Source organism: Phalangium opilio, unplaced genomic scaffold (assembly GCF_054372755.1).
Source record: "Phalangium opilio isolate 3A_F unplaced genomic scaffold, DU_Popi_V2 ptg000042l_1, whole genome shotgun sequence".
NCBI classification, from domain to species: domain Eukaryota; kingdom Metazoa; phylum Arthropoda; class Arachnida; order Opiliones; family Phalangiidae; genus Phalangium; species Phalangium opilio.
In genome coordinates this window covers 10,577,609-10,604,919 of record NW_028324166.1, presented here as the reverse complement: position 1 = coordinate 10,604,919, position 27,311 = coordinate 10,577,609, and the positions used below count along the sequence as shown (strand labels likewise).

The window sequence follows — 27,311 nt, the reverse complement described above, 5'->3', positions numbered from 1 at the left end:
AAGAGACTAATTACAAAAATTTACCCGGTGCCACTAGATTAAAACTAATATCTATCGTTTGAAATCGCAATAAAAAAGATCACAATTTTTTTATTATTTTAAATAAAGTCAGTTTGTTATTTCGGTCATTGTTTTATACATATAATTCACGAACAGGAATGGTCTAGTTAACTTCTTTAAGAGGCCTAAAATTAAGTTCTCCCAAAAACAGCCGTTGAGTATCCCAAAATATTTCAGCAATGTTAGAGGGAGATTTCGTAAAGTAATTAAATTTCCGAACTAAAATGTTTCAGAGTACTTCGTTAACTTTGAAAATCATAATCAGGTTCGATATAATTTTTGGTTCTTTTAACAGCACCGTATTTGATAAGACTATGTGCAGAGTCCAGAACGCTTCTCTTAGCATCTCGCAACTCCATTCCTAGAACTTTCTTGATCCTCGACGAATCATAGACGTATTCTTTGTAATACCTATGCATTACTAATTTTATTGACTCGTCGAACATGCTAGCTACCCACAACATAGCGTACGGCGCATATCGCATTGGAATGTTATACCTATTTAAAGAAACGACACAAATTTTAAGTTTGATTAAGGTACATCTACAGACGTATGTATGTTTTAGGTATTATGATTTAAATGTGGGTTTAGAAAGTCAGCGACACCTTGGACTAATAATAGAAATTTCGCTTCATATTAGTGCGGTCAGAGATCTGAATAAAGTCGATATTATTCTTATGTTTTAATTAGTCGTGTTATTTAGGAGCCGATAACACAACATGGTATCAGACCGATTCCTTGACAAGCCACCAGCAGTAAGAACGAAGAGTGGCCGAGTGGTGAAAAAGATCCACAAGCTTAATTTATGAAATTAATAAAATCCTAACGATTTGCAAATTAGCTTAAGAGAAAAGATGTTGTATAATGTAGGAACTGAACTGAATCGACTTATATGATAGAACTGAACTTGGTACCTTGGGAAGGCCTATATAATAATTATATAAAAAAGACTTGGTTTGCCCAAGCCTTAAAAACAAAACGATAAGAGTTTTTCCAGTTGACTGAAGCGTGGATATTATTTTTTTTCTATTGAATTTTAAAGACAATCCGTATTTTACTTCTCTTTAGAATTTAATTCAATCACCTGATTTTACTGCTAATGGATTAGTTTCCTATAAATTAATTGAAATAAAAAATTACTTATCTCAGATTTTTCAACCACAATTCCATTTTCCTGAAATGTTCTCTTTTCAAGGGAGAAAGTGGAACGTTTCAAGAGTGGCAATCGTAATTTGCTCCAATCTAAGACTGGACATTCCTTAATCCCCGTACTTTAGTTTTCAAATAATACTCTCATTAATAATGTATTATATGCGGTCTTTTCGAATACAAAAGGGGGCTGTTATCACCTTTCTTATATTTAATAAAGGGGTCCGTTTCTTTAAGCACAGTGACAATTATTGAACTGTGTATATCAGTACTTGTGGGGAAGATTTTAGAAGTGTTGGTTGAGTTGCTGTTTAGTTGACAACATTATGAAAACTTCTTGTGTTTAAAACCTTTTGAAAGGAAAATTCCCGGTAATTAAAAAAGAAAGAGTCAATTTGATATCCCTCAAAATAATAGCTGCATGATAAAATGTTTCAGGAAAATGGAATTGTTGTTGAAAAATCTGAGATAAGTAATTTTTTATTTCAATTAATTTATAGGAAACTAATCCATTAGCAGTAAAATCAGGTGATTGAATTAAATTCTAAAGAGAAGTAAAATACGGATTGTCTTTAAAATTCAATAGAAAAAAAATAATATCCACGCTTCAGTCAACTGGAAAAACTCTTATCGTTTTGTTTTTAAGGCTTGGGCAAACCAAGTCTTTTTTATATAATATCTGTTCCTTCAGCCTTAATTTGTATTAATTACATTTTATTTTTCACGCGATGCTTTCCAGCACTGGTAGCCAGGTGGCGCTAGTATCTACTTGTCTACTTTTTAATATAGGGAGTTGCACATCCTATAGAGCGACAAATGTTTTTCACGCGCATCCTTTATCAATGTTCAAGCCATCAAAACTTCGGAAACGTTTACTGGTCAACCGTCCGGTGACCCCTTTAGTTTTAAATAAAAATAATGGAACATTTTAAATATTTATTGGACAATGTCCAGTGTCCTGTGCTTATTTACGGCCCTGAGATAGTTTCACCTATCCTGACCTGGGCCGGAAATAAAAACAGCACACTGAACTTTGTCCAATGAAATTTTTAAATGACCCATAATTTAGAAAATCGCGTCTGGGATTTTCTATATATACTCAATCCTAACTCTTATTGTTAATCTCTACGGAGCTTAACATTACGACGTGAAAAGAATTTTCAGAGTTAGACCCAAGGTTTCGCAACCAAGGGGGTGTACTTTTTCCACAACCAAACTTTACAGCAATATAGCAAAGGCACATCTCTCAATGTAAAGTTTAGTTAACCATTTTGTATAGGTTTTAAAAAAAGTTATTTCTATACCATGCGCCAGCACGCGCACATTTCATTGAAAATTTGTTATTTAAGAATTTCTCCTTCTATATACTAAGAATCTTCATCAAACATTGACAACGAGCGTTCCAAGACTCGAACCTGCAATGTTTTGCCTCGAATGCAAATGCGTTATCCATTACGCCACATGCTCGTATTCGTAACAACAAAAAAAGTTATCCAAACATTGTATTTATAGGATATTTCTTTTATGATGTATAAAAGATCTGTAAAAATAAACACCGAGCTTGCCAGGATTCGAACCTGCAGTCTTCTGCTCCATAGGCAGAAGCGTTATCCTATTCGCCACAAACCCGTTGGAGGCAAAACAAATGCTATGCAAACAGTGTAATATATGTAACGGTTTTTTCCATGATTTATAAATTAATTAAAATAAAATACTTAGACTTAATTGTTCTTAATCAAACTTCAGAAGTTCAACATTCCATAGTTGCTTGATAATTCAAAAGTGTTCCGAACCTTAACTTTGCATTAGTTTCTGAGTTATTCGATGGAGTGGAACACCAAAAATCCCATGCTTTTTCTATGGGACGCTAAGCCTAAAATCTGTGAATTATTTCTTTAACATTACGGGAGGGTGTGGGTTCTTATCTAGAAGGGCCTACCGGCCCTCTAGAATAGTACGAGCTAACAGGGGTTGGTCAGTCATTCCTTAACCTGTAAATATGTTAGAACGACGAACACTGAATAAAGTCGATATTATTATTATGTTTTAATTCTTAAGGAGCCGATAACACAGCAATATCGTTTTATGAAACTTCATCCCTAAAATCATTTTAAACATAGCTATTGTAGACGTTAGAATCCAATCATATGTCTTTTTAACCATTTTTGGAAATTTTGGGTATATAAGATTGATTCACTACAAATGATAAGAAAATCCGCAATTGCGTGAACCTTTGGTGGAAGCCATGCCATTGGGAGGCTAGACGTTTCTCGTAACCCTAGCCGATCGCCGCGTAAATCTTAATCCTAACGATGGGAGTAGAAGCCAAAAATTGCTTAATTTCTACGAACACGTTTGCTCCGATTTGCCAACTGCAAACGTGGTGACAGACTCACAGTCACAGAGAGGTCCATTGTAATACCTCTCCATGACGTCATCGTCATTCGGAGAGGTTCAAATCACCCTATTTTCGTCGGGGATCACTTTTACCAGGAGTTCATAATAACCCGAAGTACGAAACTGGTTAAAAAACCCGTAACAACAAAGTTTCGCCGTAAAGCTCAGCGGATTCATACACCGCTTAACTCCCAAAGAAATAGTTACCCCATTTTTTAGCGCCAACGCCTATTAACTTACACACTTCCGGTTCAGCACTATTTTTTTCTTGTGATTTTGGGAGGGAAAATGGCTCACGTCTGTAAATTAAGCCTTGGCTAAGAAGTTGGCTTTTAGTCGGGGCTTCTAGTTTTCTACAAAACATTTAAACGATCGTCAATAATGTTTTGTTGTGATATGTGTGAGTGAGAATTCCGTGGTTAAATTAAAACGTTTTGGACAAATTTATTCGCAGTATCTTTAATATAAGAATTCCATCGTATTTCTAGGTCCACCATATCGCCATTTTTCTTTTCGACGGAGATCTTGGCCAACGGATGTTTTGGAACGAAAACCAAGGAGCATAGATGCCAGCCACTACTATATACTGTAAGGTTGTATGTCCATAAACAGGCTAATCCTTTCTATGCGCAACGACAGAATGTTGTTGTTCGCGATTTTTACCATTAGCTCTATGGCCAGTTTCATACTTCCCCCCGAAGGGGGGTTATTATGAACTCCTGCTTTTACCATTAGCTCTATGGCCAGTTTCATACTTCCCCCCGAAAGGGCGATATTATGAACTCCTGCTTTTACCATAAATTCTCATTAGTTAGCTCAGTTTAAAGCACCTAAACGAAGTATAAAGTGCTCACATTTGAACCCGATTTAATAGAGTATATACTTGTGAAAAATAAATTTTCGATAGAGCTGTAATTTCCCAGCCCCCCCCCCCCACATAAAACTTGAATCGGTAAAAATGGTCGTTTTTAGAAACTAAGGTAATTTCACAACTGTACGTAGGTGTCAGGAATTTGCGGTGTTTTTTACACAATCCTAAACAATTACAATATTGCGTGCATAATATTTTCTTACCCTTGTTTGCCAAATTCGTCGTTAAGAATCGTCGCTAACTCTTTGAACCAAAAATGTTCGCTAACGAGCAGGTGACGATGTCCAGCGGCTTCCGGTACAATCATAGCTTTGATGTGTGCTTCGGCTAAGTCTCTGACGTCGCAGATGGCTAAGTGCATTTCCGGAAGCAGTGGCAGCCGACGTCGGTCCATTAAGCGGTAGATCAATTCTTTGCCAGTACACATATCTTTTGAAAGAACTGCTCCGAGGGCGTAAGCCCCGTTAATAACAGCCAGTTCAAACTTATGTTTCTGTGGCAAATCTTTGACCAAGTCCCACGCCAGCTTTTCGGCAATTGTGGTATATTTGGAATAAATCTCCGTGTGTGGGGAGCTAATAAAACATTAAAAAGGGGGAATGTAAAGCATGAGATTTTTACCTATGTCGGAAAAACAAATAAATTACCGATTTCTATCATACCGTAAATTTACAATGGTAATCCTTTAGATTAAAACTAATTGTACTAGACTGCAGCATGGATATTAATAATTACAAACGTGTTATACATTCCAATCCCTAAAGCTTCGTTCACATTGAGCTTGCACTCGACTGTTCGCGCTTTCGTCTATTCGCATCTTCGGAACCGATCACGAAAAACATTTGCCTACTGTTCAGATACACGCAAATATTTTGCTCTGAGAGCCAATAAAATTTGAGCAATCATTACGCCATCTACACTTGTCCATCAATGTTGTCCATATTTATTGATAGTAACTCGACTGAGTCATTGAGCTGCACACTATGCACGCCATTATGAAAAAGTGACAAAAATAAAACTAATCCACGCTCTCCACACCTCACCCTTCATCTTGTCTGTGATTGGTGCTTTTCTCGCGAAGAAGCGAAATTCTTGGAACAGTCCACAGCCCAATCGATCACGCAAGTTGCACGCGCTATAGAAGCCCGTCCAAAGAATTCAAAACCCATGTATTTTCGAGAATCGAGAGGGTGTAGTGGAAAAGCTGGTAAAAACATGAACGAGTCTCGATTTTTGAGACAAAAAGCACTGAAATGTTAGGGGAAATTGTCGAGTTGATGAACAAACTTTTATAGGAAAGTGAAAAATGTAAGCTCTAGCTTTCTGATTTTTTTACTATTTGTAAATTAAAGTACACTAAAAATTTAGAAAATATTTTGAAAGGCTTAGGACTGATAGTTATTTTTCTAAAAATTATCAAACTTTCAGTTTGTGGTTTTTTCAACTCTGGATGACTTCTAGCCATTTTAAAACGCGCTGGGCAAATTATTCAAATAAATAATTTTTCCCCCAATGCTTGTAGTACTTGGTTTTCACATATTTGCCAATTAGCTTTAACGACTAGTTAATTGTAATAATAAATAAAATATAAGCCCTTAAATACAGTATTTTGATGAAGAACGTAATTATCAGCGGGATTGTTTGGGCCTAGTGTTTATTTTTTAACTGAAAAACTATTCACGCTTGAAATTTCAAAATTTGTAGGACTTTAGAAAACGTTACTACGCACCTCTTCCTAAAATTTCATGACATTTGATCCACAAAAAGCGAAATTACGCCCATTTTACTCCAAAAAACGGCATTTTCCCATAGACATAATGCTAATTCTTAGACTGCTTTGACGAACGTTGTCGGTTGGGCCTAGTGTTTATTTTTTTACTGAAAAACTATTCACTCTTGAAACTTGAAAATTTGTAGGACTTTAGAAAACGTTACTACGCGCCTCTTCTTAAAATTTCACGACATTTGATCCACAAAAAGCGAAATTACACCCATTTTACTTCTAAAAACGGCATTTTCCCCATAGACATAATGCTAATTCTTAGACTCGTTTGACCAAGGAGTACTAATCGGTCATATTCTTGACTTTTGGCTGTTTGAAGGGGCTTCTATAGCGAGTGCAACTTGCGTGATCGAGTGGGCTGTGAACAGTCGAAAGAAATTTGTATCTTCGCGAGGTGAGTACGCAAAGCAGCAAAAACCCAAAGTGGACAGTATTGCAAACAAGCAAACCTAAGATGCGATCGCGCAAAATTTGTCAGTCTGGAGAGACCTTTGCGCTCCACTAGGCATTTCGCAGGGAAATAATATGACTTGTATCGCGGCCCCCACCCAACCTTGTGAGTGAGAGGGAACTTCGAATTTTCCACTAGTTTGCGCTGTTTGAACTAAGACCATTAAACACCGTGTTGAAATAGAAGCTTGCAGGCACGTTACTCTTAAGTTAGTATAGCACGCACTAAGAACGATTTTCGGATATTGAAAAATAGCGGCTAGAAATGTAACCTGCACCAAAAGTGAATAGCTATACAAAGAAAATGTGCAATTCATTAACAATTTCATGATTTTTGTCGTCATAGGTTTAGAGAAAGTAGTACATGATGATAGCGATCCAAACGTTCATTTTTGGTACTAGAGCTAGCATCTGCTACTTTATGAGCCTATTCACGGCTTGTTCCCTGTGCCACGGTCGGGAAGGTAATCATACGTAGAGGGAGGTTGACACTTTAATGGAATGAAGGAGGGCTTCTCATATAACATGGCGGGACCAACTTTCAACGGTACTTTTTGTTTTTATAACTATATTCTTTTGCCTACACCTTCTTTACGGAATAACGTCCCCGCTTTTCAACCGATTTCCCACTTATTTTTAGTACACTGGTTCCCTTTATCCTTTATACGGGCTTTCCGGTTTTTAAGGTTAAATTTTCCGCCATCTAAAAAATGGCGGGACGAAAACTAATAAATTCGTCCCAACACAAAATGCTACTAGTTCAGTATATTGCAGAATAAACCGAAGACCACAGACAGAATCTTAATGGCTGATCCCATGTTAAAAATTTCTTGCTAAAGTGTCCCAAAAAATAATTAGCTAGCAGACGACAAGTTCTTGCAGAAAGCCTATATAAACAAGTAAAATGGCCGCTTGGTCTCATTTTGCTAAGCCTTGAGACTAATGTTAATTTTTTTGCATCTATTTAAAGTAAAGTTTAATAAAGTAATTAATAATAGGAAAAATAAAGATTTGCGCGTTTGGCGAATGTGATTCAAGGAAATTAAAATGTAACAAGTTGGAAAACCAAAATAAACCTCTCCGAGTCAAGACGCAATTTCGAGGTATTTCTTAAATAATTAAATAACCATAATTGATATTAATTATATATTAATTATTTTAATCGTCATTAATTTACCTTAATTCTAGTTAAATCGTTTTAAGAAACATTATTCCTAAAATAATTTTAAACATAGCTTTTGTTGACGTTTAAAATCAAGAGTATGCCTCTTTAACAATTTTTGAAAAAGGGTATATAAATCGATTGATTCACGGTAAACGATGAGAAAACCTGCAATTGCGTGAACCTTTGGTGGAAGCTCTATCATTAGAAAGCTAAACGTTTCTCGTAACCTTAGCCGATCGAAGCGTACTTCTTAATCCTAACGATGGGAGTATAGTAGAAGCCAAAAATTGCTTTTTGCGAACAGGTTTGCTCCGATTTCCCAACTGCGAACGCGGTAATAGACACACACACAAACAGAAACGTCCAGTGTAATACCTCTTCGTGACGTCATCGTCACTCGGAGAGGTAAAAATCATACTTTTGTACCCTTCCCAAAACTGTCACGTTTGTTTACGCTGTACCGAAATTAGCGGGCACCTATGCACAGATGTTGAAAGCAGAAAAAAATCTTCTAGATTGATGGTTCATGCATGCAAAGACCATGGAAGAAGAAAAGTGTATGGAAGGGTCCTATAGTGTTGAAGAGAGCGCTTTGAAAAATCGTAACTTCCCCCTTTTCATCCCCTCCTTCCCGAGTTTATCACCAACGTTGAAAGCGTCTGCGCAGAGGCGGTAGATAGCGAAACAATGTATCACTCTCTCTGTACGCGCAAGGAGGTGGCTTGCGCCCCAATATTGCGCAGAGCAGTAATCAAGTTACAGCTAGAGCCGATAGGAGAGGAGAGTTTTCCCACGTTAGTACAGGAAAAATAGGTTTTAACCCGCAACAAATTGAAACAAAGCTGAAAATTTCAGATCTTATAGATTTTTGGGCGCTCTTTAACGTGGTGTGGTCTCCCACACTCTCCCATGGGAGGAATTTCCGCCATATTGGAAAATGGCGGACAAAATCGAGAAAACGTTTAATAACTCCGGTTCTACTTAACCGATTAACACGTAGTTAGGCTTAAATTGTAGTTCATCTTTGAACACATAATACATGTCTTTAGATGTTTTGCCCTACAACTAACCGGAAGTTCACAATATGACCCTCAAGATTAGCCTCATATAAAAAATGGGGATTTAAAGCATTTATGGTTTCTATTTTCAGAATACGTTTCCAAAATTAAACATATAGTTCCTATTACTGAGAAATTTTGTTTCTTTTCTTACAAGAGCTATAATGTATAGTACGGGAGAGGGTAAAACAGCCTTTGTACCATCATAAAACTTAATGTTTTAATATATCCCATTGTTCGCCCACACTTGTCAATACGGCTAAAGTTGAGTTAAAGCGTGTGAAACAAAGTTGACAAAACCAAGTGTATACTTTAAATGAAGATTATGGAATTGAGCTTTTGAATTAGCTTCTCTTTCACCAACAAGTGCGGCAGCAAAGCAGCATTCAAATAGAGTATATCACCAAGTTCAAACGTGGCTTGGAAGCAGCCTAAATGCTAGAGAATGGGGTTGGAGACAGGTAGGATCTGAACTCAAACCAATCGTTACCACTCTACAACCTGCTCCAGCTGGGCTTCTGCAGATGATCCCTCGTAAATGCAAGGAAGTCTGTGACTTGAAATGTGAATACGGTAAAACTGGTCCAATCTGTTCTTCAATTTGTAGACAATGCAAGGGAGTATCTTGTTCAAATAAACATAGAGATTTTGAGGCTCAACCTCAAGTAGAGGACTATGATTAAACTTAAGCTTAACCAATATTGATAAATATACTAATATACAAGTTGGTAAACCAAAATAAACCTCTCCGATACGAGACGCAATTAAGAGGTTATTCTTAAATAATTAAGAAAATATAATTGATATTAATTACTTTAGTCGTCAGTAGTTTAACGTAATTTTACTGAAGTCGTTTTAAGAAACTTAATTCCTAAAATAATTTTAAACATAGCTCTTGTTGACGTTTGAATTCTAGCGTATGCCTCTTTAACAATTTTTGGAAATTTAGGGTATATAACGCGATTGATTCACAATAAATGATAAGAAATCCGCAATTGCATGAACCTTTGGTTGAAGCCCTGCCATTGGGAGGCTAGAAGTTTCTCGTAACCCTAGCCGATCGCCACGCACTTCTTGATCCTAACGTTGGGAGTAGAAGCCAAAAATTATACTGCGAACACGTTTGCTCCGATTTGCCAACTGCGAACGCGGTGACCGACACACACAAACAGACACCCCCCCCATTCAAGTCCAGTATAATACCTCTCGGTGACGTCATCGTCACTTAAAGAGGTAAAAATATAATGGGAATAACATATTTTAGGTTTAAAACCCGCTTTGCATTTATTTCGCTTGAAACCGTTTCGAAATACTCAAAAATTAGATTTGCCTTACCTTCCGGGCTGGATTGTGAACTTCCGGTTAGTTGTAGGACAACATATCTTATAGGATGAATTATGTGTTTGAAGGTAATCTACAATTAAAGCCTAATAACTTTTTAGTTTGGGTTAGTAGAACCAGAGTTATTAAACTTTTTCTCGATTTTGGAAATGTATTCTGAATATAGAAACCATAAAATGCTTTAAATTTCCATTTTTATATGAGGCTAATCTTCAGAGTCAGATTGTGAACTTCCGGTTAGTTGTAGGACAAAATATCTTAAGACATGAATTATGTGTTTGAAGGTGATCTACATTTGAAGCCTAATTATGTGTTGATCGGTTAAGTAAAACCGGAGTTATTAAACGTTTTCTCGATTTTGTCCGCCATTTTCCAATATGGCGGAAATTCCTCCAATGGGAGAGTGTGGGAGACCACACCACGTTAAAGAGCGCCCAAAAATCTATAAGATCTGAAATTTTCAGCTTTGTTTCAATTTGTTGCGGGTTCCCTCTATTTTTGGGCTAAAATGACTGTACTACGTGACCCTACATTTCGCGTAGCCGTCTGCCTATTCACCTCACCATTCCATTACACCCTTCTTCTTCCATGCAAAGACTTACTCAGGATCAGTCCAGTCATTTTCGTCGTAAACCCTTCCTTTTTCAGTTGTATTTTCCCCATGTATTGCCGCTATACTACTGGTATACACTACTCGCTTAAGCTGTCCTCTAGCAGTCTCTCGGCCGCATGCTTCAAGTACTCTCCTCGTTCCATCTACTATAGCATTTATTATTTCGACATTTTCATCCGTGAATGGCTTGTTCGGAAATGGACGAGCCACGTGCAAGACAAACGTGCACCCTTTCACGGCTTCATCCCAACCTTCGTCTTTAAGTAAGTCCGCTTCAACAACATCGAGAGGAGCGCTATATAGGAAGATTATAATATCGTTCAATCTCCATTTTTACCTTATCAAAAACATTTTGTCTTAAAGGAAAGGTGAAAATTAAAAACAAGTGATTTTTATAGATTCTTCTTCTATTTTTAAGTCCAATATGCGTTTTGAAACATCCAGGAAGTACCTCCGAATGATTTTAAAATTAAATTGAGATTTCATAGATAACTTGAAATTTGCACCTTCGAAAAACACATTTTTTTGACGGCCAACTACACACAGGGGTCTTAGTATATAAAAGAGTCTACTAAGTTGCCCACAAATTCTGACCAATCATCAATTACCACACTTTTTAGCCTCTGTGTGAATTGCGGTAAAAATAACTAGTAGGTGAATTCTATCAGTCTATTCGTTGCCTACGTTAATCAAGGCCTGTGCGCGGCGCCGATTTTAATTTTTCGTTTAAGTTGCCAAATTCTCTCACCTAAGAGCGCTATTAGCTGGACTTAAGGAATTTGAAATGTTCATTTTCTCGCGCTTGGAATTTTAAATTCTCATTTTCGCGCGTTTCGGTTCAGCTATCAATGCCATAACGCGGTAAAATAGGGAGAAAATAAGAAGTCGCGTTTCTTACAAGTCTCCCACTTCGAAACTACTGCGAACAGGCCTTGATTAACGTAGGCAACGGTCTATTGCATCGCACGTTACCAACATATCAGAGAGTACTAGTTATGGATGTTCCAAGTTTTAAAGCGCGAAAATGTCTTATTTGATATATAACTCACTTGGTGTTGTCTTTCCAAACGATTTTCAAAGGTTCCATTCTTTCTTCGTTATTTATATTTCGAACGGTTCCTCTTATTCTGTATTTCTTCCTTAACAGAGCTTGAACGAGATGGAGTCCTACATAACCAGTAGCGCCAGTGACTAGCACCAGGGGGCTCTCCTCCGGCTCACTCATGTCTAAAGAAATATAACAAATACAAGTAAATCAAATGTATGCGATTCAACGACTATGAAGTTTTGCATTAGTTTAAACAAAAGTTCATAGATAAAACACCAAAAGTACACCTTATTGAAGCTGGCTCGCGTAGTTTAATATGAGCTTGAACGAGAGAGGGATGGTGTGGAAACCCCCATATCTATAACGTTGCCTCTGTATCCCCACCTACGGAACCGACGTTCTCCCAGCATTCTCAGCGTTTAGGTCGTACGGTACGAAATCGTAAAGGACGCCCCCTCTGCCTTAAAAAGAGAAGCTATTTCTCATCCAAATACAATGGCGTTACACGGCAGCACTTAGCAATCGCCTATCGAAGGTAGGGGCGTGCGCGAGGTACAATGGGAGAGTTACGGTGCCGCCCGTTTTCATTTTCAATTAATCTTACCTCATTTATCCCTGATATGAGAAACGCACTTTTACCTCTAAGAATAGTGTCGACCCCCTCTGCGTATGATTACCTTCATGACCGTTGCACTGGGAACACGCGTCAATAGGCCCAATATAGTAGCCAGGAAGTATAGAGTACTATTTTTTAAAAAAGTTTCTAAGACAAAACAAGCTCTTAATCCGATTGGTTGGCTAGTATAGAAGGTGCGAAGAAGGTCATTTGCTTCTCATTTTACATAGAGTCTACAGCCAAAGGCTGAGTCTGCTGAGAACCGTGAACGTAGTATACTTTTTTGTTATTATCTACGAACTTTTGCTGAATTTTACCATCCTAAAAATTAAAATTGTCAGCATATTAAAATAAAACTTACTACGTAACTTTTAAGTTTGCTGTATTCGTCGTCTATTTAACTAAAATTAAACTAAAAACTATATTCTTTTAGTAATAAAACACGCGCGTATATTTTTATCTGTGTCTTTTGGGGAGGTTAGTAAGGTAGCTGTAAAACTTGTATAATGATAGGGCCTAGATCCTGTACATTTTTATATATGAACCTTGAAACCGTTTCAATGTAATGATCTTTATCGTGGATTCGAAGAGAGGGTGAACATGAAAAAGAATTGATATTATTAGAGACTTTTAAAGATATAATATTTCCCGGCCTAGTGAAACATCCAGGAAATATCTCCGATTGATTTTTGAAATTAAAGTTGATGGAGATGTTACCTTCTATCTAACAAATTGCACGTGTTAGGCATTCTGTGGCATACGATTTAATGATGCGCGGAATGCGACATTCACTTGAAACAATATAAGCTTTACTTAAGGATTTTTACCGATATATACCGGTTGATATTGGTTAGTAATCGGTAAAAATCGGTTTATAGTCGGTCGATATCGGTTTGAAATCGGTAATTATCGGTTGATAGTCGGTCGATATCGGTTAGAAATCGGTAATTATTAGTTGATAGTCGGTCGATATCGGTTTCATTAAAATTATTAATTCTGTTCGCTCACCGAGTTTAAATTATCGGTTAAATTCGGTATCGATTATAGTAAAACTTCGATATCGATGTCGACATTGGTTGCTTTACGATAAAGACCATCACTAGTTTAAATTAACAAGTGATATGTCACGTGCTCTCTGAACACATTAACATTCGTTAATCCATTATATATGAATTTTGAAATTCCACGCCCTTTAACTATTAATAGATTAATATGACGTGATTCGTGAATGGCGTCAGGGGGTTGTGGAAGAACATGCTTATAAAATATATTTAGATTGCGATGTGACAAAGTGCTCGACACTGACATTTTTTAACGCGTTTAATTAATTAATAACATCCGAATATAATTTGATTTTTATAACTGTTCGGTGATATGCACGTGATTTTCTTTTACACCCTCCCTTTAATTTGGTTTTTTTTTTTTTTTTTTTAAATACTTTATCGCGGCACCTCACGCCGTCTATGAACTATTCAGATAAACATAAGTAAAATATGTGATTGAAAGATAGGATTGAATACTTTTCAGTTTTAACTAAACGTTGTAGATAAATAGTTTATTCCTATAATTCCAGATTATTTGTAAATTAAAAAATATATATTATTTTTCTGTTAGCTATATCGTGCATACGATGGCGCTCGTAGATTTTCCGAGTTGACGAGACTTCGTGTTCAGTCGGTAGGTTATGTCTTTTCCTCAAACGACGAAAACCAAATCAACGAAATCATTGCGTTTACTACTAAATCAGTCAAATATATTTCAAAACTAAAAAAATCCCTCTGATTAATGAAATCATAAAAATTACTAATTTTTTTTTTTCAAATCTAGTACGCTATTAATTGGAAACTTCTATACCAAATACAAAGATATTTTGATTACGAGCACTATTGATAAAAGTGGAACAAAATATGTTTACATGGCTTTATTGAATTCATTATACTTATAATCTAACCACGCCAAAAAACCACTTTTAAAGTTAGCTTTTTGTTTTTTTTAAAATACAACCTTGAAAATGCTTTTTTAAGAAAACTCGAAAATGATTTAAAATACACACCCGAAAATGAATTTTAAGCTAAAATATTTTTTCTGCGCATTCCTAGCATTGTAAGGTATAATTTTAATAAATAAGGGATAACAAGGGATAGGCATCGCGGAAATCAAAGTGATCCCCAAATGATCAGTGAAATTACCGAGGGGTCGGACGTTCTGCATTTTAGTATACGTAATTTTGAGATTTCAAGTATTCAACGAGATTTTGAGTTTTTTAAGCTGATTTTGTATTAGATTTTAAAAATTTTGGCATATTGTAGGAGATTTCAAGATAAAGAATAAGATTTTAGAGATTTACAATAAAATATTATGATTTTGAATGAGACTTCAAGATTTTCAAGGAAATTGAAGATTTCCAAGGAGATTTTAGGCTTTTCATGGATATTTTGAGATTTTTCAAGAGATTTAGAAATTTTTAAAGAGATTTCTGGATTAAAGGGCAGATTTTATAACTTAGCAGGAGATTTCCAGATTTAGTATTACACTTCCGAGGTTCAAAGGGTATATCAAGATTAGGAAATTATGATATTTTGCTCTGAGATTTCGTGATTTTACGTTAAAACCTCGATACATCAAGATTTTATGGTTGAATTTTTATATTTTAAGGTTAAGATTTCGAGATTTTTAGACTTTGAAGTGAGATTTTGTGCTTTGTAGATTTTGAGGTAATATTCCGAGATCTTAGAGAGATAGGGATTTTAAAAAGATTTTCAACGAACTGTACGCAATTTTTACAAACGTCCGACCCCATAAATAATTACGTACAAATAATAAGAAACAAAAAACATCGCTGCAAATATAGCATAGATTCAGAAGGTTAACTGGAGCGTTTCCAGGTTGTTATAAAGAGGTTTACCATTTCATTAACACTGGAACTGGTATGTAAATTTGTTTAACTATAATAGTGAAGGATATCAGGGTGTGACCCACCCTTTGCGAAATTTGTATAAAAGAAGCGGTTTTTCAAAGTTTTGATACAGATCGATTTCCCAAGCTTCAGAGAAAGAATTCCAGAAGGTGTACAAATAGAGACTTAAAATGGCCCAAGTAAGAACGAACTTAAATAATAATTAATTTTACATTTCCAAGACTTGGTCGAGTTTCACAAAGCTCATGCATGGATAAGAACAAAAAGTATACTTCATTAAAGCTTCCTCGCGCCGTGTATGAGAAAGGACTCTTTACCCTTAGAATAGTGTCGACCTCCTCTGCGTATGATTACCTTCACGACCGTAGCACAGGGAACATGATTGAATAGCCTCAATATCGTAGTACTGTACCAAGAATTAACGTTTTGATCGCCACCATATCCTAATATTTTCTAAAAACCGTTGACCTCCAAAAAAATCTCTGAATCTGATTGGTTGGCTCGTGTAGAAGTTAAGTTGAGGGTCGTCGCTTAAGGCTAGGAACTGAACGAAGCTAACATTTTGTTTTTGTCTATGCACTTTTGGTTTCATCGTGTATTTGGGGAAGCAATACCAAAGGATATGTATCTTTCAGCTAACCCTTTTCGTCGCTTTGGTCGCCTTCGGAGTCGCAAATGCTGGTGTTGTCAACTACGGACTTCCAGCCGCTACCCTTCTCGGAGCTCCTTATGGTTTGAGCGGGATTAATTCCCTAGGAGCTGCTCCTCTTCTCGCTCCTGCCGGTCTTGTCTCCCACGGAATCGCCGCTCCCGGTCTCTTAGCTGTTCCCGGCGTCTATGGGCTTGAGTCAGGAGCCATCCTCTCTAACCCCGGTGGTTTGGCCACTTCCGCCGTTCCCGGAGTCAATGCTGGTCCCGACGGTGCTGGTCCATCCACCGGCTCTGCCCTGGCTGGTCCCACCGCTGTTCTTCACGGATCTTCCGCCACCCTTATCGCCTCCACTGGAGTCGTCAAGGGACACGCCAACGCTGGTGCCAACATCCCATCCGCTGGAATCGCCGTCGCTCCTTCCGCTGCCGGTGCTAATGTCCCTGCCGCTGCCAAGGCTATCCTCAAGCCCGGACCAGTTGCCGCTGTTCCATTGGCCGCCAGTTGCCCATGGTGTTAAATAGTTTGTTATCATCTCCTTGGAGATTTTCACAAAATACATCTTGCTATAGTGTAAATTATTAAAGATCTTGTTTTTATCAAAAAAATGGTTTTTTTTTTGGTATTTTTCTAAAGTTTCATCATAGAAGAAAATAATCAGATAACCAAATTTATTCCACCCCCCCCCCCCTTCCTCAGAAAAAAATTGTAATGGGTCTCCGTGTGTGGTGTTAGGATCGCGTACGCAGTTCACAGAAAGCAATATTCACTTGTACTCCATTATCATCGTCAGGGGTAAGATATACGTGTCGATCGGCTTGTGCTATGAGAAACGTCTAACCTCCCAATGGCAGGGCTTCCACGAAAGGTTCACGCAATTGTGGCTTTTCTTATCATTCACTATCGCCTTATATACCCTAAATTTCCAAAGCTTGTTAAAGAGGCATACGCCAAATTCGTACATCAACATTAGCTATGTTTAAAATAATTTTAGGAATAACGTTTCTGAAAACGACTTAACTAGAATTAAGGTAAGTTACTGACGATTAAGATAATTATATTTATTTTATTATTTAAGAAAAACCTCTTAATTGGGTAGATAGCCCTCGTCTCGATTCAAAGAGGTTTACTTTGGATACCCTACTTGTTTATTCAAACCCTTGTAATAAAACATAACAAGAACGATTCTAAAAATTCCGTTCACGTTCCGACTAGAAATTATCCTTGACGCCGTCGAATATGGAAATAAGACGCTCAATCGATACTCTAATGGCCTACTGTAACTAAAAGATTTTACAGGCAGAAATGTACATTGTGCTTGATATGTGCTTTGAAATGGGGTGATTTAACAACCAAAGTTGCCTTCATTGTTAAATCGATAAAACTTCATTTTTCTGCGTATGGTTTACGCGCATCAAGACAAACTGAAAAAATATTAGACGTTCGTGTCAAGGCCTTTGATTAAAGAAGGCAGATTTCGGGGTTTTATTTGGTCATAAAGTCCTTCGCAATGTGAATTTGGTTACTTTTAAAGGTCACACGCGGTTAGTATGAAAACTAACTCGAAACCGGAATCCATTTATCAATTTTTAAGCAATTCCATCCGAATTTAATGTAGTCGGTAACCAAATTTATAAATTAACTTCGTCACTGTTGTTCGATCAGATAAAAACCAATCAATTGTATTTAACTCATGTTCAAGCGCACTGAGGCGTATGTTTTTTACTTTTACCTTTTTTCTGGTTGGCATCATTCATTATGGATTATCGCCATCAACTTTTCAAGTCCTTATTACTGGAATTGTATGACTCTACTAACCAATAACATCTACTGTAATGATGCCGAGGTGCCAGACCGTTAGTGTAAACGCTGTTGCTTTGTGTACAGAAACAATATTCGTGTTTCTGGTCCATTTTTGCAAACTTAAGCAGCGTATAAGTGCGATCGTGAACTTGCGCATGGACTTTAGGAAGAAAACTGCGATTAACTACATGAAACTTTCTTTACTTGAGCTAAGTATACAATAAATTGCACTTAGGACTGCGCGTAACGTCCGAGTATTTGAGTGTGGTCGATTATACCTCCCTATTTCCCTCAATTCAGCAAATATGGCTCTTAACATTGGATACCTGGGTGTAAGTTTTTTGGTACCTATTTTCCTAAAATAAAATAATACCAAAATCTCAATATTATTTTTTCGAATGAACGCTATTTCTATACTTACATTTTTACACGACAGAAAAATTACAAACCGTCACAGTTTTTCTGTAATGATGTTTTGAATTTAGGAATGCTATCATTCTTAATTGGAAGTTTAGTATAGTAAAACGTTTCTTGATTTAATTCAAGGTGACAGAAATTACGGCGATTGGACCGATTTATGAAGAGGTACGAAAATATTTAGAGAGAAAGTTGAAAATGCGGTAGGTTCACTTTAAATATTTTACATGATATCCTTAATTACATAGTTAACGTAATTGTAAATAGATGTGCTTTACTGGATATACAATTTAGTCAGATGACTCAGTTCCGAAGTGACGAGAAGTTTCCAATTGTAAGATTCAAAATTAAGATAATACAAATTAGTAGAAGTGAAAGGACCCGTTGGGATATTTTTTAGCCCGCCATTTTAAGGGATGTTGCAAATTAAATCCGAAAGCCATTAAGCCCGTCTCTATTGATAAACAAGGACTACCCAATTAAGAGGCTTTTCTTAAACGATTAAATAAATATAATTGATATTAATTATCTTAATAGTCAGTAATTTACCTTAATTCTAGTTAAATCTTTTTAAGAAACTTTATTCCTAAAATAATTTTAAACATAGCTATTGTTGATGTTATGCCTCTTTAACAAGTTTTGGAAATTTAGGGTATATAAGGCGATTGATTCACAGTGAATGATAAGAAAAGCCACAATGGCGTGAACCTTTCGTGGAAGCTCTGCCATTGGGACTTTGGCGGTATCTTCCCATTGCACAGAATTCCATTAGACCGAATCGAGCCAATGTTTTTAATGAATTTAGCCCAACGGCGCGTTTGGTATTTACAATTCAAACGACTCTATTTGTCGAAAACAGCGACCCCAAAAATGCTATGTAGTTTAATTTCTATTAATGTCTTTTTTTAATGAAAGCGTTTTAAATACATTTATACTGACTTGGAAATGCCACTATTCGGTTAAGCTAGGTTAGTAATATTTTACAAATCACTTAACAATGTTACGCCTTTTCCAAAATATTGATGTTTATCTTCATTGACTTCTCAAATAATATGCCTTTTCCAAAAAATTACTGTTAGGTTAGGTTTGGTTAGGAGGACGTCTCTTCCTCTTTGGAGCGGTTATACACTTCAATTATATTAAAACGGCTTAAAGTATTTTCATGATGAATATAACATAAAACGCCACTATTTGGTTAAGTTAGGTTAGTAATATTTTATAAATCACTTGACAATGTTACGCCTTTTCCAAAATATTGATGTTTATCTTCATTGACTTCTCAAATAATATGCCTTTTCCAAAAAATTACTGTTAAGTTAGGTTTGGTTAGGAGGACGTCTCTTCCTCTTTCGAGAGGTTATAAACTTCAAGTATATTAAAACGGCTGGCTTAAAGTATTTTCATAATGAATATAACTTAAAAAAATAAATAAATATTAGCAAATGGTTTTAGTATGTCATATTTTGCTGTTTCATTACTATTTGGTTCTTACAATCCTTAGTTTCAAAATAATTATTTAGAAAATGTTTGGATCTAGTGTTCATTTTACGTAGGCCTTAAATTGTTTTAAGTTAATTTAATTTATGCTAGCAAAGATAAAATCTTTGAGTTCCCGGGATTTTATTTATTTAAATTCTATCGGTAAAAACCCGAAGTGTGGGATTTTCGGTGCAATGCTATTTTTTTGTGAGGATGGCGGGGGGGGGGTATAAATTTGGGTATCTGATTATTTTCTTTTATGATGAAACTTAGTCTATTCCGCTTTAAAAGGACCCAAGGGCTCGTAATAGCAGCCACATCGTACCATAATTAGCAGGAGTACAGTGTAGGGCGCGGTCGGTTAGCTGTGGCATAGGGGCTAGCCACCACCCCTCTATGCATTGTAAAGGGACCCACCTGTAAACAAGCCACAGGCTTAGTGTGGAAATCCCTTCATAGATAAAGCTTAGATTATTATTATTATAATTATAGTGTGACACGAACGGAAAACGTGAGTGAGTACCCCAGGATGTGCATCCTTTAACAGTGCTAAAACCAAAATTAAATAGATATCAAAAAGTTAATAGCTTTAAGTCAATCATACCTTCCCGCCTGCATGCTATGTAAAATGAGTATCAAGTATCACGTGGCTTGCTTGTAACCAATAGGATGTTCGCATGACGTCATAGAAGCGACAAGAGATATTGGAAAGCAGTACAAATTACTGAGCATCATGGGAGTAAATTTAGGGCAATATCATTGGTAGCCGCGCTTACGTGATGGAAAATGGCGCCGAAGTAGTGCGGGTAATTGCTGAATTATGGTAAATTATATTAAAATACTAAAGTCTAAAACTGTAATTATTTTCATAATGCCGCGTAAAAAACGGTTTTAGTTTCGCCTTCGGTATCGACCTAGAGCAATTTTTATCTGAAACCTACGAATCATACCGCATACTCTTCCATCATGTTGCAAACAAAAGTTTTCAAACGTCCTTGGCTCTTCCAACATTGTAGTATTGTTTAACGTTCATCTTTCTGTTTCACGAATTCGTCATAATCATATTCCTTATCCATTTTTCATATTACTATTTTATCACATTCATAGGCAATCACATCTCGCATGTAGTCTTCACAGATTTTGTACTAGGCCTAGGCTATACTGTCACAGTCTCACAGCAGACAGCTGATTGAAATTACCTTTAGAACGCATGCGCGTCGATTAAACCTTCAACAACCCGCACTACTTTGTCTGAGCGGCGCGACACTAGATACGTTAGGTACATGTCAAGTGGTTCGCTAGGTGCTACGCCATTTGTGCACTGCCGCGGAATAGGAGCGGGAATCTCAACTTTCATTACGCGCCCATGCCGGGGAGATATTAACTTCTTGTTTATAATCTATTTACTTCTGCTAAAACGAAATACCCATTAAAGGAAGTACAGATAATGACAGTGAATAGCCCCTCGATGCCCTAACCAAAAATCATAACCCCCTAATCCGTACTTTCTTTTAAAAGCTTCTCTATTTTGAGGAGAAATAGACGTAAATTCTAATAATAAACACCATCTTAATACCATTCTAAATATAACGTCGGTAAATACTTGCTTTTGCTTTTTAAAATTCCCCTCGATTTCTTTGAATTTGAAATCCGGGAACGGATTGAAAGCGTGAAACCAAAAAAAAAAGCAATTTTTTTTATAAAAACAAGATCTTTAATAATTTACACTCTCCAAGGAAATGATATCAAATTATTTAACACCATGGGCAACTAGCGGCCAATGGAACAGCGGCAACTGGTCCGGGCTTGAGGATAGCCTTGGCAGCGGCAGGGACATTAGCACCGGCAGCGGAAGGAGCGACGGCGATTCCAGCAGATGGGATGTTGGCACCAGCTTTGGCGTGTCCCTTGACGACTCCGGTGGAGGCGATAAGGGTGGCGGAAGATCCGTGAAGAACAGCGGTGGGACCAGCCAGGGCAGAGCCGGTGGATGGACCAGCACCGTCGGGACCAGCGTTGACTCCGGGAACGGCGGAAGCGGCCAAACCACCGGGGTTAGAGAGGATGGCTCCTGATCCAAGCCCATAGACGCCGGGAACAGCTAAAAGACCGGGAGCGGCGATTCCGTGGGAGACAAGACCGGCAGAAGCGAGAAGAGAGGCAGCGCCTAGGGAATTAATCCCGCTCAAACCATAAGGAGCTCCTAGAAGGGTAGCGGCTGGAAGTCCGTAGTTGACAACACCAGCATTTGCGACTCCGAAGGCGACCAAAGCGACGAAAAGGGTTAGCTGAAAGATACATATCCTTTGGTATTGCTTCCCCAAATACACGATGAAATCAAAAGTGCATAGAAAAAAACAAAATGTTAACTTCGTTCAGTTCCTAGCCTTAAGCAACGACCCTCAACTTAACCTCAACACGAGCCAACCAATCAGATTCAGAGATGTTTTGGAGGTATCGTTCCTTTCAACCGAATTCCCAATAGACCGAAATCCCATTCGACCGAATATCCCGCAATGATTTTAGATTTCCAGCCCAATGGCTATATTCCCGATGGACCGAAATCCCAATCGTCCGAATATGCCCCTAAAAAATACATGAATATAACTTGAAACACTGTAGCCGTCAGCGATTCGGTGGTGTAGTGGATACGATGTTGGACTGCGAAGCGATAGGTTGTTGGTTCGAATCTCCGAAAGGTATGTTAATAATATTAAAAGTAAATGTTGCGTGATATTAATTCAAACGCTCACTTTCAAGGCAAGAGATATATAGAATTAATAAACAAATTGTGCTTAAAATGAAGTACAATCTTAATGGTAGTTCCATCAATGTCTTTAAATTTTAAATTAAAATTTTAATATTTTGGTCTCGGGTGGGTTAGGTTAGGTTAGGTTAGGTTTGGTTAGGTTAGGTTAGGTTAGGTTAGGTTAGCTTAGGTTAGCTTAGGTTACCTTAGGTTAGGTTAGGTTAGGTTAGGTTAGGTTAGGTTAGGTTAGGTTAGCTCAGCTCAGCTTAGCTTAGCTTAGGTTGGGTTGGGTTGGGTTGGGTTGGGTTGGGTTAGGTTGGGTTAGGTTAGGTTACCTTAGGTTAGGTTAGGTTAGGTTAGGTTAGGTTAGGTTAGGTAAGGTTAGGATAGGTTCGGATAGGTTAGGTTAGGTTAGGTTAAGTTAGGTTAGGTTAGCTCAGCTTAGCTTAGCTTAGGTTTGGGTTGGGTTGGGTTGGGTTGGGTTAGGTTAGGTTAGGTTAGGTTAGGTTTGGTTCCAATAATTCGTTGACACCTTTTCCAAAATATTCTCCCTTTAAATAGCTACCACCTTTTCCAAAACATTCTCCTATTAATTAGCTGCCACCTTTTCCAAAAACTTTTCCTATTAATTAGCTGCCACTTTTTTCAAAATATTCTCCTATTAATTAGCTGCAACCTTTTCCAAAACATTCTCTTACTAATTAGCTACCACATTTTCCAAAATATTCTCCTTTTAACTAGCTACCACCTTTTCCAAAATATTCTCCTTTTAATTAGCTAGCACCTTTTCCAAAACATTCTCCTATTAATTAGCTGCCACCTTTTCCAAACATTCTCCTACTAATTAGCTGCCACATTTTCCAAAATATTCTCCTTTTAATTAGCTACCACCTTTTCTAAAATATTCTCCTATTAATTAGCTGCCACCTTTTCCAAAAGATTTTCCTATTAATTAGCTGCCACCTTTTCCAAAATATTCTCCTATTAATTAGCTGCCACCTTTTCCAAAATATTCTCCAATTAATTATCTGACATCTTTTCCAAAATATTTCTATTATTGCTAATAAATTGTTCATGGTAAGAGGCGGGCTTTTAATACTCATAAATAATCTTTTTACCTCCAAACAAGGTTAGGTTACGTTTGGTTAGGTTAGGTTAGGTTAGGCTAGGTGAGGTTCGCCGTAATTAAAACGTCCATAAAATAAGTGCAGTAATACATTTTCAACTGACATTTATTTTAACAATAATAAGTTGTGAAATTAAAAATATATTTAATGCAAAACCACACAGTATGTCTTCTTCCAGTTCAATATAATTTCGGTCCAATGGGACTATAATAAAATCGCACCTTTGGCTACGTTCGGTCGAATGGGACCCCAAAAAAAACCCCATTCTGTCGAATGGGAATTCGGTTCAATGGGACCAAAGCGTTTTCGAGGTCAACGGTTTTTATAAAATATTAGGATATGGTGGCGATCAAAACGTTAATTCTTGGTACTACGATATTGAGGCTATTCATTCGTGTTCCCTGTGCTACGGTCGTGAAGATAATAATACGCGGAGGAGGTCGACACTATTCTAAGGGTAAAGGGGCCTTTCTCATTCTACACGGCACGAGGAAGCTTTAATGAAGTATACTTTTTGTTCTTATCCATGCATGAGCTTTTGTGAAACTCGACCAAGTCTTGGAAATGTAAAACTAATTAGAATTTAAGTCCGTTCTTACTTGGGTCATTTTAAGTCTCTATTTGTACACCTTCCGGAATTCTTTCTCTGAAGCTTGGGAAGTCGATCTGTATCAAAATTTTCAAAAGCCGCTTCTTTTATACAAATTTCTCAAAGGGTGGGTCACACCATGATATCCTTCACTATAATAATCAAACAAATTTACATACCAGTTCCAGTGTTAATGAAATGGTAAACCTCTTTATAACAACCTGGAAACGCTCCAGTTAACCTTCTGAATCTATGCTAGAGGCTACTTACTTGTTATTGGTGATAATAAATGAATATTTTGCAGCGATGTTTTTTGTTTCTTATTATTTGTATGGTAATTATTGATGGGGTCAGACGTTTGTAAAAATTGCGTACAGTTCGTTAAAAATCTCTCTCTCTCTAAGTTCTCGGAATCTTACCTCAAAACAAACTCGAAAGTGTAAAAATCTCGAATATATAAAAATCCCACCATCAAATCTTGATGTCCCGAGGTTTTAACGTAAAATCACTAAATCTCAGCGCAAAATATCATAATTTCCTAATCTTCAAATACCGTTTGCACCTTGGAAGTGTAATACTAAATCTGGAAATCTCCTGCTAAGTTATAAAATCTGCCCTTTAATCCAGAAATCTTTTTGAAAATCTCAAAATCTCTAAATCTCCTTGAAAATCTTAAAATATCCATGATAATCTCAAAATCTCCTTGAAAATCTTGAAATATCCCTGAAAATCATAATATTTTATTGTAAATCTCTAAAATCTTATTCTTAATCTAGAAATCTCCTACAATATCCCAAAATTTTTAAAATCTAATACAAAATCTGGGGTAAAAAACTCAAAATCTCGATGAGTACTTGAAATCTCAAAATTCCGTATACTAAAATGCAGAACGTCCGACCCCTCGGTAATTTCGCTAATCATTTGGGGATGACTTTTATTTCGGCGATGCCTATCCCTTGTTATCCCTTATTTATTAAAATTATACCTTACAATGCTAGCAATGCGCAGAAAAAATATTTTAGCTTAAAATTAATTTTCGGGTGTGTATTTTAAATCATTTTCTTGTTTTCTTAAAAAATATTTTGAAGGTTGTATTTTAAAAAACAAAAAGCTAACTTTAAAAGTGGTTTTTTTTGGTGTGGTTAGATTATACGTATAATGAATTCAATAAAGCCATGTAAACATATTTTGTTCCACTTTTTACCTCTCCGAGTGACGTATGTCACGGAGAGGTTCTAATTTCGACGTGTCTGTCTGTGTGTCTGTCTGTCTGTGTGTCTGTGTGTGTGTCAGTCTGTTGTTATTGACTTACACCCCAGGGGACCGCGTTCGCAGTTTTCAAATCGGAGCAAACGTTTTCCCAAATTCCGGACCGCATTTACAGTTCCCGGAAATTTGGAAAATTGTATTCCACTTACAATGGCTATTATCCATTGCCTATCTAACACCACTATCCTCAGGCCATTTGTCCATCTCATATGGACACCAGTCTTTACACACTGGCTTCTACACACCACCATTTTCTGGTCTTTATCCATCCCACTTGGACACCAGTCTGTACACACTGGCTTCTACACACCACCATCTTCTGGTCTTTGTCCATCCCACATGGACACCAGTCTGTGCACACTGGTTTCTACACACCACCATCTTCTGGTCATTGTTTTTGTCCATCCCTCATGAACACCAGTCTGCATACCTGGCTTCTACTCCATCATCATCCTTAAGATTAAGACATACGCGGCGATCGACCAGGGTTACGAGAAACGTCCGGCCTCCCTAAGGTGGGGCTTCCACCAAAGGTTCACGCAATTGCGCTGTTCTTATCCATAGCTGCGATTCGAAATCCTTATATACTACCTATTTGAGTAAGGCAAAGCAACCGGCGTATGCTTCATTTCAAACGCCAATATTAGTCGAGTCTCTCAAGAATGTTTAATTGTTCTTTTTTAAAACGATGTCACGTTCAATAAGGCGAATAACTAACGAAGAAAATATTAAATATTAATTATATTTATTTTAATATTTAAGATAATCTTGTTTCTCAATTCAAAATTAATACGGAAAGAGTTAAAAAGCAGTCTATGTTTTTGTCTGTGTGTGTCCGTCCGTTGTTACACTAGTGCGCTGCGTTAGAAGTTCGTTTTATTTTGATGTGTAAAGAAATCCTACAGAACCATAATATTTCTTTTATCCTTAATATAAAATGAATATGTGGAAATATTTTTCGTAATTATGATGCATTTAGTGCTTTTGTTGCTTTAAAGCTCTCTTTCATTTTGATATTCCAAAGATCTTTTTTAATATTATTATTTGAAATGGCTGTTTATATTTTACTTAAGCTATACTACATCTATATATAGAATAATCCTTGTCTTCATGATTTCTTGAAGAAAGCTAAGGTCTAGACTCCGGAGGGTATATCTAATATTACCCGCAATAGGCTTAGTGAAATAAAGAGTAAATAATTGAGGCCTGAGGTGAAGTAAACTTTGGGTATTGATTTTCGTGTCTGAAATGAAGAGACATCAACGGTTCAGAGTGAGCCGAAAGTTAAATACACTCTCAAATAATCAGGTTAAGATTTTATAATAGAAGAAACGATTATGGTGGCAATTAGATTAGTAGGGCTAAGCTACCGAGTTTTTTTGTTCTCTTTATGGTGCGCATTGACTATCAGTGCGTCTAGCTACAATTTAGCTTTGGTATTATTTAACGTTAACGCTCATGTTGGCAAACTAAGAATATTGTTGAAGTGAGACGAAACGATAGTGTTTACACTGCTAACCAGTTGTGAATGTAGCTATCAGAATATAGGGTAAACAGCTGAAGCGTAGACTTCATTTCCTGTTCTTTTTGCCATTGACTGATTTCCATGTGTCCAAGATTTATCCTTATTGGATGTAAAATGTCGTCTGCTTTACTGTATATTCGCTATGCTTGGAATACTGCTTCAATATTTCGTAAATTTTTACTTCAAAAAAGAGAAAAAATTCCATATCTAGGAAAATAACTTTGTAGTAGTAGAC

The 27,311-nt window shown here is 36.9% G+C and overlaps 4 protein-coding genes across 13 annotated transcripts in view; 2 read left to right on the top strand and 2 right to left on the bottom strand.

The window, feature by feature from the left end:
* Positions 1-74: 74 nt before the first annotated feature.
* On the bottom strand, positions 75-13,053 carry LOC149679110 (uncharacterized). 2 transcript variants are annotated; one of them, XM_089836929.1, is made up of 5 exons: positions 12,914-13,053; positions 11,938-12,115; positions 10,878-11,183; positions 4,682-5,053; positions 75-558 (listed from the first exon to the last, which is right to left on the bottom strand). In XM_089836929.1, exons 2-5 carry the CDS (start codon positions 12,111-12,113, stop codon positions 303-305), a joined length of 1,110 nt encoding a protein of 369 aa, XP_089693055.1. In that variant the 5' UTR covers positions 12,114-12,115; positions 12,914-13,053; the 3' UTR covers positions 75-302. The 2 variants fall into 2 exon arrangements, with proteins under 2 accessions (XP_089693055.1, XP_089693056.1); XM_089836930.1 differs by lacking the exon at positions 12,914-13,053 and adding an exon at positions 12,224-12,347.
* Positions 7,577-27,311, top strand: part of LOC149679107 (uncharacterized) — a 29,857-nt gene continuing 10,122 nt past the window's right edge. For 3 of the 6 annotated variants that reach the window (XM_089836925.1, XM_089836921.1, XM_089836923.1), the window contains exons 1-3: positions 16,855-18,253; positions 18,468-18,541; positions 18,606-18,672. In XM_089836925.1, coding sequence (XP_089693051.1) covers positions 18,227-18,253; positions 18,468-18,541; positions 18,606-18,672 — 168 coding nt within the window. In that variant the 5' untranslated portion in view covers positions 16,855-18,226. Of the gene's footprint in view, positions 7,761-16,854; positions 18,254-18,467; positions 18,542-18,605; positions 18,673-27,311 lie in introns of those variants that run through there. The other 3 variants (XM_089836926.1, XM_089836924.1, XM_089836922.1) reach the window with 3 other exon arrangements.
* Positions 7,702-16,680, top strand: LOC149679109 (uncharacterized). 4 transcript variants are annotated; one of them, XM_089836935.1, is made up of 4 exons: positions 7,702-7,814; positions 12,036-12,138; positions 14,167-15,648; positions 16,105-16,680. In XM_089836935.1, exons 3-4 carry the CDS (start codon positions 15,640-15,642, stop codon positions 16,636-16,638), a joined length of 543 nt encoding a protein of 180 aa, XP_089693061.1. In that variant the 5' UTR covers positions 7,702-7,814; positions 12,036-12,138; positions 14,167-15,639; the 3' UTR covers positions 16,639-16,680. The 4 variants fall into 4 exon arrangements, with proteins under 4 accessions (XP_089693061.1, XP_089693059.1, XP_089693058.1 ...); XM_089836933.1 differs by having other exon boundaries at positions 12,036-12,149; XM_089836932.1 differs by lacking the exons at positions 7,702-7,814; positions 12,036-12,138 and having other exon boundaries at positions 13,139-15,479; positions 15,571-15,648.
* LOC149679108 (uncharacterized) lies at positions 21,572-24,364 on the bottom strand. The gene is made up of 2 exons (XM_089836968.1): positions 24,293-24,364; positions 21,572-22,105 (listed from the first exon to the last, which is right to left on the bottom strand). Exons 1-2 carry the CDS (start codon positions 24,299-24,301, stop codon positions 21,572-21,574), a joined length of 543 nt encoding a protein of 180 aa, XP_089693094.1. The 5' UTR covers positions 24,302-24,364.